A 12,830-nucleotide genomic window follows, 5' to 3' on the forward strand; every position below is an offset into this window, starting at 1 on the left:
AGAGAGGTCCCTGACAGCAGATTTTCCTAATGCAACTTGTCTTTTGATTTCCTCACTGCTGGTACTAAGGGTGTTGATTATGGAACCAAGCAAGCTGAAGTTGTTAACAATCTCAATCTCTTCTCCATCTATCATGATGCTTCCAAATGACCCAGAGGCTACCAGGATAGCATATCACAAATTTCTTTAAGAGCAACAATTTTTATTTGAAACTTAAAATACTATATTAGTCAAAAATTTCTGTTGTTCCATCCCAAAAAAAAGCAGACTATAGAGAACAACCGTAGTCTTGGCCAGACCTACAGAGATCCAGGTTGCCATCTGATCTAAAACTTTCACCTGAGTAGACCCAACAAGAGATGAAGAGATTCCTATTTCATGATGATGTCTGGTTCTGTAAACACAAGTCAAACAATTAAAAACTCATTGTCAAGTTGGGATCCACTCCTAGCTGATCCTCCAGTGAGTTTTCAGAAGGATGTAAATCACACAGGAGTAGATTGCCCATCTTTATCCTGAGAAGCTGTTGGTGGGCCATAGAGGGGTACTCTATGTGGTGCACCTCCTTACAGATTTTCATTCCTGAGCTCTTCAACCAATGAACAAGCAAATCCACTTTAGAAATTTCTGCTCTCTTAACTAGAAAATGTCCATAAATTATGAGAAAGCAAGTAAATTCTGGAGATTCAGAATACCTTAGACTTCCCAAGGTATACAGCAACCTTGCTGGTGGGCTCCACTGTTTTAGTAAGAATCAGACTTTTCTCAAGTGAGGTTCCTGAGTGACATCATAAAGCAGAGACACCCAAAACAAAAACTGGTTTGTATATACTAAATTTGACTGTAAATGGGTCTTAACTAATTTAAATTACTGATGCCTGTTAGGATATTCTGGCCAGGAGGTTTTCAAATGCTAAATCACATTCCCTATCATGGGCCGTAGAAAAATGTCCTAGAGCTTCTAAGTATATGAAGGGGGTAAAAATGATCTGGGATAAACTACTGAGGGCAATGCATGTACCGACATAAGACTCTGCTTCCAAAGAGCTGGCTTACATAACAGAGGACAGGAATGCTGTCAGGGGGAGGCCAGCTCATCCTGGCCTCTTCAGGATGGGAGAACACTTTAGAAATTTTATTTTAGAGAAAGCTCTACAATGAGCCAAAAACCAACAGCTGCAGACAGTGCAGATTATGAATCAAGACCTCAAATCATAACTCTAGGGCAGGAGGGCTTATTATATAGTTTGTCAAATTCAGTTTTTATTTTATGCCTATAAGGCAGTGTAAAGGAAAACTGTCTCTTCTGACTACAACCGGCAGTTTGCAGTTCCCTGACAAAACAGGCCCCTGTGAAGAGAAGAGGCACAGCCTCTGGGGCCTCAGGCAGAATGTTTCTACATTAATGGCTGTACAAAACAAAAGTCAGAGCGGGGTCAGGCCCACGGCTCCCTCATCACTGCATCTCTCACAGACCCACGAGGGCTGCTGCAGCCTGGCCCCTGGATGAGGGCTGAAATGAACTGAGCTGACAGAACCCAAATGCCTTTGTTCTACTCTTTGTTCTACTATGTGTGAATATCCAGATAGAATTGGTTCTGGCAGACCCCAGAGAATCAAGGGGCCTTCTCAGGGTCAATAGTCTCAGCCCTAAATCCCCTGTAGCCCTTCCCTTCTAAGCTACAGATATGTTCTTTAAACAATCAAATCACTCACTCTTTCACTATCTCTATCTCTCCTCTCCTCTCCCCTTCCCCCTCCTTTCTGCTCTTTCCCTCTCCTCCCCTCCCCTCCTCTCCTCTTCTCTCCTTTCCCCTTCCCCCTCCTTTCTCCCCCTCCCCTCTTCTCTTCTCTCCTGGATTGTTGTCTAAGAAAGTCATTAGACCACTCAGGTAGACTTAGAGATTTAGGATATAAGTGCTGGTTAGTTTAAGTACGCTTTGTAAATATATTTTTCCATCTTATTAACTGTCTAAAAAATATCATACAATCTGTTTCTACACCAAATCCACATTTGGCCTGAGTCTTTTAATGAATTTCCAAGTGTCCATGAAGAGCATGGGTTGGGCATCTAAGAGGAAGGAACAGAGCATGCCTTGGTAGTGAAAGATGAGAGGGTATACCTAGGTAATAGCTGAAGTCAAAGTGAAAACTATTTCTAGCAAATTAGTATACTTCTCCTAATGGAAGTCAACATGATACTTAAAACTTTACACATTGTTTCACTTAAGCTTACACAACAAGCTTCCTGATCCCTCCAGTTTTCAACACCTATAGTGCTGAAAACAAAAATGCATTAAATATTTTATCTTTTAAACTATAAGGCTGCATTATAACAAATATATACACTGAATTAGTGTGTAATAGTAAATATTAATTATATATAAGCATATTTTATATTACCAAATGAATTTACATAAAGGGAATGAATTAACTTTTCAATTTAAATTTTCATGCTTAAATTTCTATGTTTATTCTTAAATTTTGCACTTTTTAATTGATATTTTCTTAATAGAATTAGAGCTTCAGGATTTTGTGGTTCTTGGCCAATATTTGCTTTGAATGAAACTTCTATGTGTCCAATAATAAACTAAAACAGCATTAACAATGTAACTGTTTTTTCAATAAGATAAATACAGCCCATTCCTCCCACTTTCTTTACCAGACAGTCCCTAAGGAAACACAATTAAGACTTTTTTCTTTATTTGGGAGGGAAAGAATCATTATTGAAATGCCAGTATCCCTCAAATAGTCATTATCATTGTTGTTAGGTGCCATTGAGTTGAGTACGAGTCATAGCAACGCTATGAACAACAGACCTGCATCCTGTCTTATCCTGTGCCATCCTCACTATCTCTGATACACATGATCCCATTGCTAGAGTCAACATGTCAATCCATCTCCATGGGGAGGAGGGGTCTTCCTCTCTTTTGTGGACCCTCCACCCTTCCAAGCATATATTTTTCCAAGAAATAGCCTCTCCTAGCAACATTTCCAAAGTATGAGAAATGAAGCGTTTTCTCCCTTGCCTCTAAGGAGCACTCTCACCACACCCTTTCCAAGACATGCCTGTTCATTCTTTTGGCAGCCCATACGATATTCAGTACTCTTTTCTAACACTAAAACTTAAAGGAATAAATAATTTTTCTGTTAACCTTATTCACTGCCCAGCTCTCAGATGTACAGCAAATAATTTAGAAGGTCATGACCTGAATCAGGAGCACCTAAGTCTTTACACTGACATCAGTCCAGTATTTTGGAGAGGTCCCTGACAATGGCTTTGCCCAAAGCGATGCATCCATCTCCTTACCTCCAACAGCTTGTACCAAAAGTGCTGAATATGGATCCAAGCAAGACAAAATCCTTAACAGTGTCAATCCTTTCTCCATCTATCATGATGCTTTCCACTGGCCCAGAGGTAAGGATCTTTTTTCTTCCTGATGTTAAGATGTAATCCATATTGAAGGCTACAGTCTTTGATCTTCTGCAACAAACACTTGAGGTCCCCTTCACTTTCAGCAAACAAGGTTGTGTCATCAGCATAGTGCATGTTATTTATGAAGAGTTTTCCTCTTACCCTGATGAATTATGTTCTTAGGTGAGACAAATTGTTTACACTAAAGGTTCACGTCATTGAAGGCATTCCATGATCCAGAGGCAACATAGCAGGAAAACTTGGCACTCTGCTCACAGCTGAGAAAACTATATGGAGTAACATTTCTTTGTAACAGATGGGGTTTTTAGGAGTCAGAATGGGCTCGGTGATGATGGGTGTGGGTTTGGGGGCTTATATATTTCAAAATTTATTATACAGGATTAAGTCCATTGTTAAAAATTCTCAAGAGATTTAATAGGCAAAAAAAGTAAGATGACTGACTGATACCCAAATTGACTTTTACAAGTTTGGGTCAGTGTCAACAGAAATGCCTAAATACAAATTTTTATTATCTTAATTACAATAAACAAGGTGACATATACTGAGATCATTCACCAGAAATAAATTCTTTATGAAAATTTCTAAACTGTCCCTTGCAGGAATTACTGTTCCTTTCCTCCTCTTTTAGAGCACTTAGATAGGTATTAAGTGCTCTAACATCTAACTGCAGACAAGGCATTCTTAGATCTTGCTACTTTATCATATTATTTGGACAATAAAGGAGACTGAAGAACTGATGACTCTGATTGTAGTGTTCCTGAAGAATACAGAATACACCACTGGCTTGCAGAAGAATGAACAAATCTGTTTTGAAAAAAGTGTAACAAAAGTTCTCCTGCTCCATAGAAGCAAGGTTAATGAGAATGCATCTTATACTTAGAGAATGCAATAAGAAGGGGCCAGTCTTTCAAGAAGACAACATGCTTGGAAAAGCACAGGGTCATGATAAGAGAAAAAGAACACTGATGAAGTTGTAGAGAAGGTAACAATGGATTTAAACACAGTAGAGGCTGAGAATGATGGGATTTGTTCTGTTGTGCACAGGCTCTGTCTGAGAGAGTCATAACTCAATAATGCCCACTAACAATATCCTTTAGACCATCAACTACAGAAAAAGAAAGAAAGTGGAACATTTACTGAAGTATAAAACAGTTAAAACTAAGGACACAGACGTAAAAGAGCAAGGGCAATGTAGGAATGGCTATGGCTGACATTTACCAACTCCACAATGGTGAACTGTCCCCATCAACAACACAAGCAACACAAAACCAATTCTCATGCGGTCAGACGTGCCCCCCCCCATGCTTCTACAACTCTTTCTACTCATCCTATGCCCTATCTTACTACTCTGTAGGGTACAAAATCTGAGCAACCACTCACAGATCACACAGAACCATATCAGGGAAGTCAAAAGGCTGTAATTCAAGGTTTGCAGCAAAATATAATTGTTCAGTAAGGACAACTTTGGAAATGTGCTTGCAGGCATTCTTGTTTTGAACCTCACAGTTTTAGGCTAGTGTTATAAAACTCAGTCTTGTCAATTATGACTCTTCTGCCCACCCCCACCCCCAACAAACTTGAGTAAAGGCTCCTAATTCTGGCTCCATGGGGTAGCAGTCCCAAGGTCCACTCCATGTCAGGTGAGGTCCCTGTTTCTTTGCTGTGGTTGCTTCTTCCATAGGCCCTGGTCTGACTGGCACAAGAATCTCTGGCCCCAAAGCATATGTGGCATTCTCTTGCTTCTTTGATGTTGGTGAGGTTCTCCTATTCTGCTGCTGGATCTTTTTAATTTAATGGTGAAACTAGCCAGTCCCCTTGTGGATAGGCTAATAGGCCCTATTCACATACTTCTGTCAATCCACTTGGCAAAGTCAGTTCATGGCCAGGGAAGCCGTTTTGGACACTCGTAACACCACAATGGATAACTGCCGAATTCTAGACGTTTTACATACTATAACATCTGAATTGAAATATATAAGGGAAGGGAGAGGAGGCCATACAGATGCTTCAAGAACAACTAAAGTTGTTTATCTGTTTAATCTTTGTGTGAAAGTGGAGCATTACTATAGAAGGACAGCTATTGTTAGTTGTTGTGGCATTGATTCCATATTTATAAATGTAGATTATAGAATAAAATTTTATGTAATCCAAAACATGCAACCTTAAAATATGCAATCTTTACTTAAGATTGTTAAGATGTTTCCATTAAATGTCAAGCTTATCTATGGTGATTTTTTTCCTCAATATGTTTTTTTCCAAGAAACATACTGTTATTGGGATGGGGAAAAAACCTCTCTAGGAACATGTCTAGAGTTCTTTTATCTTCACCTTTTTTTATCACATGTAATTCTGTCCCAGAGGCTAAAAACATTTCAAGTGTACAAATTACACAACCTTAAACATAATTTATAAACCAGTATAATCAACAATAACATTCTTGACTTCTTTATCTAACAAAATCTTCTTAGTCATTTAAATAATATTAGGCACCTGTTAAAAATAATCTGATAATCTGATGGGAGGGGGATTGTTCAACTTCATTCTTATAAATTTCCAACACAAATTCCAAACTAAAAAAAACTTCTAAAAAATCTAATTAATTATAATTTAAAAATTATTTAGGTTTCAGATCACCATCTGTATATATTATTTTTCTTTTAATCTAACATTTTCAAAACTAAAGCATTAACTGCTTAAGGTTGCTTCATTGCTTATTGAGAAACTTAGGTTATATATTTGTATGCTTTAATAATTAGGGGAACTCCCTTTTTTTAACTGATGTTACGCTGTTGAGTTGGGACTAAGGCATAGCTGACCCTTCAGTGAGCTTTCAGATGCTGCTGATTCAAACTGCTTACCTACTGGCTGACAGCACATACTAGTGTTGACCTATCCACTAGAACACTATAGCCCTCCCAGTCAATAAACTACTACTATTTAAAAGAATCTTACAAAGAATTCTGAGCAAAGGTACCCTTTCATAATATTCATGAATATAAAATTATTTATTCAGATTTTCTAATTCACCTTTATATGGAATGGGATCTTTTAGTAACATCTTTCCAAATTCTCCCCAAAAGTTACTTTTAAGTGGAAAATAATTTATTTTCTGATTTGTTCAACAACAAAATGTCTAAAAGTCCCATCCAATATGTCACAATGTTTGGTGTCTTACTCATTTAAGTAACAGAATTTTAAATTTTCATGCATATTTACTGATACTGCCAATATGCATGAGGGCTGTAAAGCCCATTCTACACAAATATAGGGATTTTGGAGGTTATGCCAATCAGGCTAATACAGGTCCTTTCCCCTACAACTAATTGCTGTTATTATTGTGTACCATCAAGTCAGAACCTCTAGTGGTTTCTCAGAGGCAGTTAACCTAATGGGTGTAGAGATTGTCCTTCCTTCTCTCCACCAATAGGAAGTATTATAAATAAGCCACAGTTGGTAGTTGAGTGCAATGGTTAAAAGCTTTGAAAGTTACCCTCCCTCAACAAAAGTTCTTTCATCTGTTTCTTTATTGTGGCCATAAATTAATAATATAAAGATCAGTGTCTAACATATAATAAATGCTCAATGATATTTAGCAATTATTCATATCAATCATTCAATACTAGTTCCTACTTAAGACACATTATTTTAATATACTATCTTCTGTTTCATATCTTTAAAATAATCCCACTCATTAATATTTGGTAGAGATATCAAAAATTTTCACCCTGCAAAAATTTTAAACATCTTCTCATACGTGAACAATTAAAGTGAATAAATATTTAGATCTCTAAAAGTCAGTCTTTTAAAAAAGCTTAAGTAAAAGTCAGTCTTTCTGTGAATATTTTAAGAAAATGCTCAAACCTGTTCTCTAAACTATACTGATACAGCGATTGTTCATTTTCAAGATATTTAACAAATCCATTACCTACAGCTCCTTCATTTCAAGGATTTGCTAGACTAATGTATACATTTAAAATATGAGCCATCCTTCCGGAGCTGAGGAAACTGGTGGAAATATGACTAAATGATTCAGCATGCTGCAGCAAAACGAGCTGGTCATGAATTTATAATTTCTAGTTCTATTAGGTGCCTTGACCCTGGTGGCCTTTCTCATCCTGTACTCCATACCTTAGTGGACAAGTTTTGTTATAAACTTCCTCCAAAAAGGAGCAAATATGCTTTCCCCTCAGATAGCTTCTAGTAGCAAGATTCTCTCATTGTACATGACACCAGAGTTACAGTGAATGTCCAGTTGTAAGCTTTACCAAGCACTGCTGAGGTCTGGAGTCAGTACTAACACTGATGCCATTTGCTCAGCTGTGTACAGCAGACACTGGAGAAGCTCCAAAGCAAAAGGAAACCAGAAAATGGCAAAGATAGCCGGACGGTGACATGGGTATGGCTAAGTCTGTATCCCTCAGGCCAACACTAATCTTTACCAGTCAATACAATAGCAGGACAGAAGACCCCAAGCAAGTTTTAAAAAGCCAACAGAACAGCGAATGAATAATAGCATTGCGGAGAATATTATGACATGGCCTTATTTACAGAAAGCCTCACTATTCAGAGCAGTTTAAAGTCTTTTTTCCCAAGCATTCGTATTCACCCTACAATAACAAGATATTTATGTTAATCAAATGAGACAATTCAGAAAAATATTGATCTAAACCAGTATAATGCCATTTGCCATTAAATCACACATATATTTTTTAAAAAGTATAGATATAACAAATGACCTTTTTTCATCTAAAACTGCACCATGCTTTTATGCTGGGAAAGCACTTCCATTTTGTCACCAAGCACATCCCACCCAGCACCGTCTAAGAATGGACAAAGAAGTGAGCCAGGACGTGAAAAACGAAATTGCCATTATCTGTGAAGTTCAAGTCCTCCTCCAATCGCTGGGGCTTATTTCAGTTAGGTGTGGTGACACAGACCCCACACTCACACACAGAGCCTGCTCAGCAGCAACACTTGAAAAGGACACTATTTTAGAACTCCCCAAAATGTACTTAGCAAACAACTAGGGTGGCAAGTATGACCTTCCACAAATTCGGCTTTTTCTAGGTTATGACTGTGCACCGTCTGATGTTCACAAACCTGAGGTTTAGGAGAGAGGATGAAGAAAGAGGTATATAATGTAGATGGTACCATTTCTGGGTAGTTGATAGTATTTCTATATATTACATGTACATGTAGATTGTATATGTGCACAATCTGATGAGGAAGATTATTATTTATCAGAACGCCCCCCCCCCTTGCCCTCCACCAAGAGCCTGCAGGTCAGTGGAAGGAAAAATGTAGGTCCCAGGGTTTGCCCAAGGCTAGTTCCCCCTTGCCAGGAGAGTCCAGGCTTGGGCCAGCGTGGCTGGGAGTGGAAAACGCGGCAGCCTGACAGCCACCTTGTCCAGGCCGCGCCTCCCTCGCCCCGGCGCCACCGCCCTCAGGTGCCGCTTATATAAAGAGATGCTTACAGTCCAGGTGCTTCTTCTTGGGGCCCATCACTTCATGAGTGGTGGCTTTGCAGACGGCTCTGGCCACCGCCGAGCCTGTCACGCTGTACTGAGCGGCGGCGATCCGATCCGTGAGCGTCTGGCCCGACATCTTCCCCGGCCACAGCTACCGCCGCCTCTTCTGCGGGAAAGAGGGGAGACCGTCCTGCTTTAACCCGCAGACCTCGCTCAGAGCGAGGCCTTGCCTCTGGCGGCCACGCGGCGTCTCTCTCCCTTCTGTCCCCGCCGCAGGACCACCACCCGGACCCAGCAGCTCGGACCTGGGGGATCGTGGTGAGAACGAGGCCCTCCCGGCGGCCCAGCCAGGACTCGGGTCCGCGCACCGTGGCGCCGCGCCCGCCGCAGCCGCCAGCCCTGACTCTCCTGCGCCCCCCTGTCAATCAGCACTTTGCTCGCAACCTGATCCCTGAGTGTCGGAGAGTCTGGGGCACACGTGGGGTCATCCCACTCCCCAGGCCGACCTCCAGGAGCTCCCCTCCCACGTCCCCACAGCGTTTCCTCCTGGAAGCCGGCGGGCTACGGAGAATGAATCGGATACTCAACCCGAGCCGCCACCCTCCTCCTCTCCCTCTGCCGCAGCAATGGGCTTGTCCTCCCCAGTCGTGGGGGAGATTAGCCTAGCGTTGCGCCATGTTATGCCCTCGCTCCCCTTCTTTCCCCGCCGTCGCCTCCCTGTGCCCAGACCTCCTCGCCTCAGCCTCCAGCTGGCACGCTCCCCTCGTCCCCAAATTCCCGCCGCAGGGCCGGCTAGGAGCTTCTGTGGAGGTGCCGAGTCTCCGAGCGCTTCGCCCTGCCCCCGCCCGGCCGTGAGCTCCGCGGAGCTGTCACCAGCCGCTGCCCTTCCCCGCGCCCTAGGATTATCCTCCCCGAGCCCCAGAGGCTCCTGCGCCGGCTGGGGAGGAGGCCGAGCAGGGCCGCAGGCGCGCAACCCACCAGGAGCGCCGCCCGCCGCAGGATGAGCGCACCAGGGCCTCCCCGGGAAGCCGCGCCGAGGCTGTGCGCGGCCGCGCGGACCCGGTGTCCCTGCGCGCGGCGGCGCCTCCAGCCTCGGTCGGCCCCACCCGCAGCTCCGAGATCCCCGCGCCCGCCGCTGCTCGCCCAGGAGTACGGTACCCGCCCGCCGCCTCCGCCCGCGCCGCCGCGTCTCTCTAGCGCTTCGCGCTGCGTCCTCATCCCCGCCCCCACCTCCGCGGTGGCTCCTCCGAGTCAGGTGACGGCGGCGGACAAACCCGTGCCAACCCTCCGCCGAGCGCTCTGCGGCCCCCTCCTAGCTACTCACACACGCCACCCCCCAAGGCCGCGCGTTAGAGCCGAGGGGCGCTGCGCACGGGCCCTGTCGGTCGGCGGAAGGGGAAGGAGGGCGGCCCAGGCGGATACCCAGCCACCCAGCTAGGCAGACCCCCACCCCAGCAGCCGCTCCACACTCGGCCAGCCCCGCGCACACCTGCCCGCGAGTTGAAGGATGCGCAGGGTCAGCGGGGGCGTTGGCGCAGCTGGGCCAGTGGTCTCCGCCGGATCTAGTCCGTGAAGGCCAAGGCAAGGGCGTTGGCACGCAGTCCCTGATGGAAAAAGCCCACTTTCCCCCTCAGTCTCTGACACACCCGCCTGTCAAAGGCTTCCGCAGACCTGCCGGGCTGGATGATTTTAAATGTCAGATTTTGCTAGCCAGCCACGCCCGCGCGTTACCTGTGCGTCCTCAGCAACCCGGGTTTCTCTACTTCTCAGTTACAGTTCAGAGTCCTTGGGCAAGTAATTCTACCCACTATAGTCTAAACCGGCGCTAAGGTCTGCTGCAGGGATAAATAATTTGCAAAGCCATTAACCAAATTCCACCTTCTATTCGACAGTAGACATTTGTAAGTTTGGGGAAAATCCTTTATATTCTTATAAAGGTAATTTCTGCCAGTGGTACATGGTGTTTGGATGTTTACACACACACACACACACACACACACACACAGAGACAGTGATTCCCAAGGCAGCAGTCACCTGGGAGGAGATTGTCTATCCTTCCGCACTGCTGATGGATTCAAAGCACCAGAAGGCACAGCCTTGGGATTTACCGCACCGCTCCCATACACAGACAGCTAGAGATGGATGCTGCACATGTTGTTGTTATTATGTACCGCCGAGTCGCCTGTGACTCACAGCTACCCTGTGTACAACAGCCCTAAACCCTGCTTTGTCCTGTGCCAATCTTATTGCCACCAACACGTCTATTCCCATTACCCCAGTGACTGAATCAATCCATCTCATAGAGGGTCTCCCTCTCCTGCGCTGTGCCTCCACCCTTCCAGGCAGAAATATCCAAAACTTCACAGCCACCCTATGTAAGTTTCAAAACCCTTAAATCTTTAGGGGAGGAGATTTGCTGCAAGATACAGTACTGAACTAAGCTGCCTGGCTCAGTGTGCTTGTGTGTCCTATTTTATCGTGTTTTTATTGAAAGTTTGCACTGCGAAATTACAATACTATTCGAGTAAATTCTCATTTGACATTTGCATTTCCACACTAATTATTCAGTGACATTATTAACATTTTTTAGCAATACATCAATATTCTCTCTTTAAAAATTATTTTGTATTGATTTACTTACAAAGTTCGTATACACTGTTTCGCATTGTGAAACATACACATTCACATTGTGCTTCATACAATGACTCCCATTCATTATGGGTTTCTTATTTATTTTTAAATTATATATTGATTTACTTACAAAGTTTGTATACATTCTTTTTCACACCACATCTTTCCCCTTTCCTTTACCAACCCCTCCCTCCACTCATCAAATTATGTTTTACAAAATTAATCACCACTGGACTATGCCCACCATTACCCTGGCTTTTCCACTCTCCACCAGATCTTTTCCATTTCCTTCCTCCTCCCATCAAATTGTTCAACTCAGATTTTACCCCACTCATCCTCATTCATCTACTCCTATCCCTTCCCCCCCTCCCCGGCTTGTTTGTCCTTGTGAGACTGAGCTAAACATTCTCTCTTTGTGTTCTGGTTGTTTTGTTTCCAATATTCTATTTCCATACCCTCTGCCCCCCACCCCAATAATTTATTTTTTTTTAATTGCAAGTATGCTTTATTTAAAACTCACATTTTGGTGAAAGACTGAGGCTCAAAAGAGAAGTTTTGTTGTTGTTATGTGCCATCTTGTCACTTGCAAATCTTAGCACTGAACCCTGCTCAATCCTTTTGTCTCTGACATACCCGTCCCCATTCCCCCAGTCAGTCCATCTCAGTGAAGATCTTCCTCTCTTGCACTGTCCCTCATCCCTCTCAAGCATGATGTCCCTCTCCAAACACTGGTCCCTCCTTGCAGTATGCTCAAAGTATGTCAGACAGAGCTTGAGAATCCTTGCCTCCAATGAGAAGCTTGGTTTCGATCTCTCTAGGTTTAACCTATTTGTTCTTCTAGCACTCTATGACATGTTCAGTACTCTTTTCCAGTCCAGCACTACAGCTCCAAGGCATCAACTCTCCTTCTATCATTCCTAGTCATTGTTCAGCTTTCTTATGGATAGCACATGATTGCAAAGAGCATGGCCTGGATCAGGTGCACCCTAGTCTTCAGACTGACATCGTTGCTTCTCAGTACTCTGGAGAGGTCCCTGACAGTAGACTTCCCCAGTGCAATCTTTTCATCTTTCCACTAGAGTAAATGTTGACCTTTTGGTCTCAAACTAATAGTTTTAAAATAAAGATATTACATCTTCCACATACTATATTTTGTGTGCCATTCTGTCATTTCACTATAAAGTCATCTCTGAGCAAGGACTACTTTGTTCAAGGTTTAAAAAGTGTCTTCAGACTCAGGATATCTGCTGGTCTCTGAGGGTTAATTTTGTTCCACATTTCCTTTCTATTCTGTC

The 12,830-nt window shown here is 43.3% G+C and overlaps 1 protein-coding gene across 4 annotated transcripts in view; it reads right to left on the reverse strand.

Annotated features, from left to right (window-relative positions):
- Positions 1-9,818, reverse strand: part of SNAP91 (synaptosomal-associated protein, 91kDa) — a 260,033-nt gene extending 250,215 nt beyond the window's left edge. For 3 of the 4 annotated variants that reach the window (XM_006892129.1, XM_006892127.1, XM_006892126.1), the window contains exon 1: positions 8,911-9,070. In XM_006892129.1, coding sequence (XP_006892191.1) covers positions 8,911-9,040 — 130 coding nt within the window. In that variant the 5' untranslated portion in view covers positions 9,041-9,070. Of the gene's footprint in view, positions 1-8,910; positions 9,130-9,738 lie in introns of those variants that run through there. The other variant, XM_006892128.1, reaches the window with a different exon arrangement.
- Positions 9,819-12,830: the final 3,012 nt, after the last annotated feature.

This window comes from Elephantulus edwardii, unplaced genomic scaffold (genome assembly GCF_000299155.1).
Source record: "Elephantulus edwardii isolate Elephantulus edwardi_28Jun2011 unplaced genomic scaffold, EleEdw1.0 scaffold00111, whole genome shotgun sequence".
NCBI lineage: Eukaryota > Metazoa > Chordata > Mammalia > Macroscelidea > Macroscelididae > Elephantulus > Elephantulus edwardii.